This window comes from Urocampus carinirostris, chromosome 16 (assembly GCF_059441175.1).
Source record: "Urocampus carinirostris isolate Australia breed hairy pipefish chromosome 16, RoL_Ucar_1.0, whole genome shotgun sequence".
Classification (NCBI taxonomy): Eukaryota; Metazoa; Chordata; class Actinopteri; order Syngnathiformes; family Syngnathidae; genus Urocampus; species Urocampus carinirostris.
Window position 1 is genome coordinate 472,501 of NC_142364.1, and position 5,000 is coordinate 477,500.

Sequence of the window (5,000 nt, forward strand, 5' to 3'; positions counted from 1 at the left end):
GGGCGCGGTCCTAGCCCGGGACCGCCGCTTTCAACCCCTTCTCGGAAGACTCGCCGGCTTTGTCGGTACTAGGGGTTTTTCGGGTGGCTCTTTGTGGCCGGACGCCCTCGGAAGAAGAAAACCACCTCGGACCGGGCATCCGGGAAAAACACGTCCCGGGTCGAGAACCGCGCACCACAGCTTTAACACCCGACTTGTTAGAAAAAGAAAACGGCTGCTTTACTCTCTAAATTCGGAATCACTTATGAACTCAGTATTTTATGCCTTGACTGTGAATGCAGGCGGTTTGTTCTATCCCTTTCTATTTATGATGGTACATTTTGATTTTTAAAAAATGAGAGGGTGGGGGGTATTCGATTTTTGAAGGGGACTCGGCTGCTTCGGTTGGATTCGGACCGATCGTGGGCGCCCCCTGGCTTCTCCTTTTGCAAGCTACCTCGACGTTCAAAGTATTTTCATCTTGTACTCGCGTATCCCCAAACATCCCCATCATGCCGCTTGAAATTTGAAAAATGGAAAAAAAAATCAGTTTTTCGATTATTTTGGGGGTTTTTGTGACGTTTTTTATGGTCTGTTTTATTTATCTTCTTTTTTTTTTTTTTAATTCTCTTATTTTGAAATATTTTTTTCAAATATATACATACAGTACATATATATATATATATATGTATGCATGCATATCATTTTTCCATTTTTCTCTTCTGTCAGAAGACCGTATTGCAAAAATTGCCCCCAAAAACACGTTTTTTTTAAATTAAATTTTGTTAGAATAAAGTATTCCAAAAAAAATCACGTAAAAATATATTAGTATTTTCAGGGCAGAAACAAAAAAATGTATTCTAAAAAATACTTTCAAAATATAGTTTGCCAAAAATATTGTCTGTCATTACAGAACTCTTTTAATTACTTTTATAGTATATTTTTCTTAAAGAAACACACACACGTGCCAAATTGGAAAAGTATGCGGAAAAACCTAAATACTCTGAATTCGAAAAAATATAATAAAAAAAAACAAAACAACAGAAATAAATATTTTGAAAAGGAAAATACTCAGAAAAGCTTGGAAAACAAAATTAAAAATATTTGGCAAAAAAAAATTAAAAAGTGAATAAAAAAACGGATAAAATATTTCAAAATACGGGGAAAAAAATATTCAATCAAACAGACCATAAAAAAATCAAAGCCACCCAAAAAATAATTGCGGGAAAACTGGATTTTATTTGTCTGTCATGATTACTGATGTGATGCACCTCGGACTCGATTTAAATCCACGTCTATCCGTCACCTGTTGTCAGTCCGTCTGCGAACCTCAGTTAACGCTAGGCAAGCTTTTCGACCCTAACTCACACCTGTTTTTGCTCCCGTCTGTTACCCGTTTTTTTATCTTGACCGTCTACTCTTCTCTCCTGGCTTTCGACTCGTTCTCTACCACGTTTTTTGGCTCTCCTGTCCCGGCTACTGCCCCGTTTTTTTCCGTTTCCGACACCGCCATCATCACGGGTGCATCTTATCGGTAATCATAACATTCTCAAGTCAATGCAATACTCCTCCGTCGCATCAAACAGTGCCTTTCCACCATTGGTCGATTGTTGTACAGCATTGTTTTGGCTGAATTAATTCCCATGATACCCGAATACAACGTTATACAACAGTGGCACCATATTCTATTCTATATTCTATTCCTTTTTCCTACGTTGGGGTTACTTTAGGTCAAGGCAACAAGTGGAAGGGCTTGTCAAAATGCAGGGAGTTTGAATTGCACAACTCGACCGAGCCCGGAGCGCCTCTCGGCTTTGGACGGAATACTTCCCATGACTACTGCTGACTTTTTTCTTTTTGGGAAAAAATCATGGTGGCGATTGCAGGACTTAAAGCAAAAGCCTTCCAAAAAAAGACGTTCCAATCGATGCTGCTTGTAATTTGCAGAGTTTTCCGATGTGTTTTCGGACAGGGGGAGGGGAGAGTGAGCGCACGCGCTTAATCTTACCGCTCGACGGACGGGACGTACGAAACTTGACCTTTCTGGGTGTTTAGGGGTGTGTTTTTGGGTTGCACTGCCGCTCGAGAATTGTTTTCTACAAAAAAAAAGGAGAAAAAGAGCGCAAAAAGGCGAGCGTAGGAGTCGCAGGTGAGGAAAGTGCGAGTTGTGCGCATGCGCGGGTAAGGGGAGACGTTTGAGGGTTGAATTATACTTGCTCTCGCGTATAACACCGTATTGTCACGCGTACACTATATCCTCACAGTCCTCACCATTCAGAAACTACTATACTCTCTCATCTATACTACTATACCCTCATATGCACTGCTATACTCTCACTCACACACACTACTTTCTTACACATACTCCTATTGCTAGTATACTCTCATATGCACACTAATATACTCTCCCATTTATTACCATCCTATCTTAAATACACTACTATACTCTCTCAGGAATATTACTATACTCTCATACATACATTACTAAACTCTCTTACACATATTACTCTATTCTCATATATTACTGTGCTCTCATACACGCACTACTATATTCTTATAAATACATTACTATGCTCTCATACACACACTACTATATTCTTATACACACATTACTTTACTCTCATACACATATTACTGTACTATCTTACACATATTTGCCAGAACAGCCCTTTGAGACTTCTTGTGACTAAGGGATACACAAATAAACATGACTTGACTATACTCTCATTCACACATACTACTATCCTCTCACACATATTACGCAATTTTCATACACACATTAGTATACTCTCATACACACAGTACTAAACTATCTCACACATGTTTGCCAGAACAGTCCTTTGAGAGTTCTTGTGACTAAGGGCTATACAAATAAACATGACTTGACTATACTCTCATTCACACATACTACTATCCTCTCACACATATTACGCAATTCTCATACACACATTAGTATACTCTCATACACACACTACTAAACAATCTCACACATATTTGTCTGTACAGTCCTGTGAGATGTCTAGTGACTTAGGGCTATACAAATGAACATGACCTAACTCTTATACACACACTACAATACTCTCTCATACATATTACTACACTCTCATACAGACTACTATACTTTTTCACACATCTTAATATACTGGGAGTAACTCCAGTTTCACGAACTGTACAATACAGTACTTATACACAGATCATCTCCATGGTTACCAAAAGTACCCACTTAGAGGTGAGGTGATCATCACACTAGGTGTGAAAAAAAACTTGTAGTAATAGTCATTTTAATGATGTGTGAGAAGGGATAATAGTGTTTGTGAGAGTATCGTCGTGTATGTGAGAGTCTTTAGAATGGCGTGTGTGGGAGTATAGTCGTCTGTGTATAGAGGATAATAGTGTGTGTGAGAGTCTATAGTGGTGTTTGTCAGTGAGAGTATAATAGTTTGTGTGTGACAGTATAGTTTGTGTATGAGAGTATAATAGTGTGTGTGAGAGTCTTTAGTGGTGTTTGTCAATGAGAGTATAATAGTCTGTGTATGAGAGTATAATAGTGTGTGTGAGAGTCTGTAGTGGTGGTGTTTGACAATGAGAGTATAATAGTCTGTGTATGAGAATATAATAGTGCGTGTGAGAGTCTATGGTGGTGTTTGTCAATGAGAGTATAATAGTCTGTGTATGAGAGTATAATAATGTGTGTGAGAGTCTATAGTGGTGTTTGTCAATGAGAGTATAATAGTTTGTGTGTGAGAGTCTAATAGTGTGTGTGAGAGTCTATAGTGGTGTTTGTCAATGAGAGTATAATAGTCTGTGTATGAGAGTATACTAGTGCGTGTGAGAGTCTATAGTGGTGTTTGTCAATGAGAGTATAATAGTTTGTGTATGAGAGTAATAGTATGTGTGAGAGTCTATAGTGGTGTTTTTCAATGAGAGTATAATAGTCTGTGTATGAGAGTATAATAGTGTGAGTGAGAGTCTAGTGGTGTTTGTCAATGAGAGTATAATGGTCTGTGTATGAGAGTATACTAGTGCGTGTGAGAGTCTATAGTGGTGTTTGTAAATGAGAGTATAATAGTTTGTGTATGAGAGTATAATAGTATGTGTGAGAGTCTATAGTGGTGTTTGTCAATGAGAGTATAATAGTGTGTGTGAGAGTATAATAGTGTGTGAGAGTCTATAGTGGTGTTTGTCAATGAGAGTATAATAGTTTGCGTGTGACAGTATAGTGGTGTTGGTGCATGACTGTGTACGAGAGTATAGTTGCGCTTATGTGAGATTACGGTGCTATATGTGAGAGCAAGTAGGATTTATTCTCATACACGCGCATGTTTTTGCGGATCCGTGTGGTCGTGCATATATATTGTGTATATATCCACTCACACGTTTATGTCAGCGCTGCTGATGCTTAAAATTCGAAGTGCTGTTTTTTCTGAGAGAGGAACAAAATACATTTGATGGTAAGATCATTGTAAGGTGATTGCAAACGTCCGGTGCGCCTTAAAGCAGTCATAACATTTATGACGTCACAAGATGGCCGCCTGTTTGGTGTACATGAGTGTCACTTTGGAAAAAAACGGGGTTCGGGGGAGTCGTGAAGGACAAAACCGGGACGGAATCTTCCGGCGTTCCCGTCTGATTTTTTTCCTTGGTTTTGTCCTTTGCAACACTGTGATGATGATGACGAGTGCTGTATTATTTTTGTACGTTTGTGTACAAGCCAGTAAAGGAACAAAACATGAAAGTCCGTGAGTTTCTCATCCCATTTTTTTGCACACACACTCTTTTGTCGTCCCGGTCGGCCCGTTTCTCAACCCGAATCCTTTCACTGCAGGAATAAAAGGGTGCAGAGTATTGTGGGAAATCCACTCCCCCCCCCCCCCCCTTTGCCCCCTTTTGGGGTTTGGTTTTCATTGCAGTCCTGAAAAGTGAGCTGTGCAATATTATTGGTTCGCTACAGCGCAGGTGTCAAACGGGCGGCCCGCGGGCCAGATCAGGCCCGCTAAGGGATTGAATCCGGCCCGCAAGAC

At 39.7% G+C, this 5,000-nt stretch overlaps 1 protein-coding gene across 1 annotated transcript in view; it reads left to right on the forward strand.

The window, feature by feature from the left end:
* The window catches only part of nrarpa (NOTCH regulated ankyrin repeat protein a), a 1,357-nt gene extending 845 nt beyond the window's left edge, over positions 1 to 512 (forward strand). The window contains exon 1 of the mRNA XM_088355502.1: positions 1 to 512. This exon is cut by the window's left edge and continues 845 nt beyond it. Within this exon, the coding sequence (XP_088211628.1) occupies positions 1 to 14 (14 nt within the window). The 3' untranslated portion in view covers positions 15 to 512.
* The last annotated feature ends 4,488 nt before the right edge of the window (positions 513 to 5,000 follow it).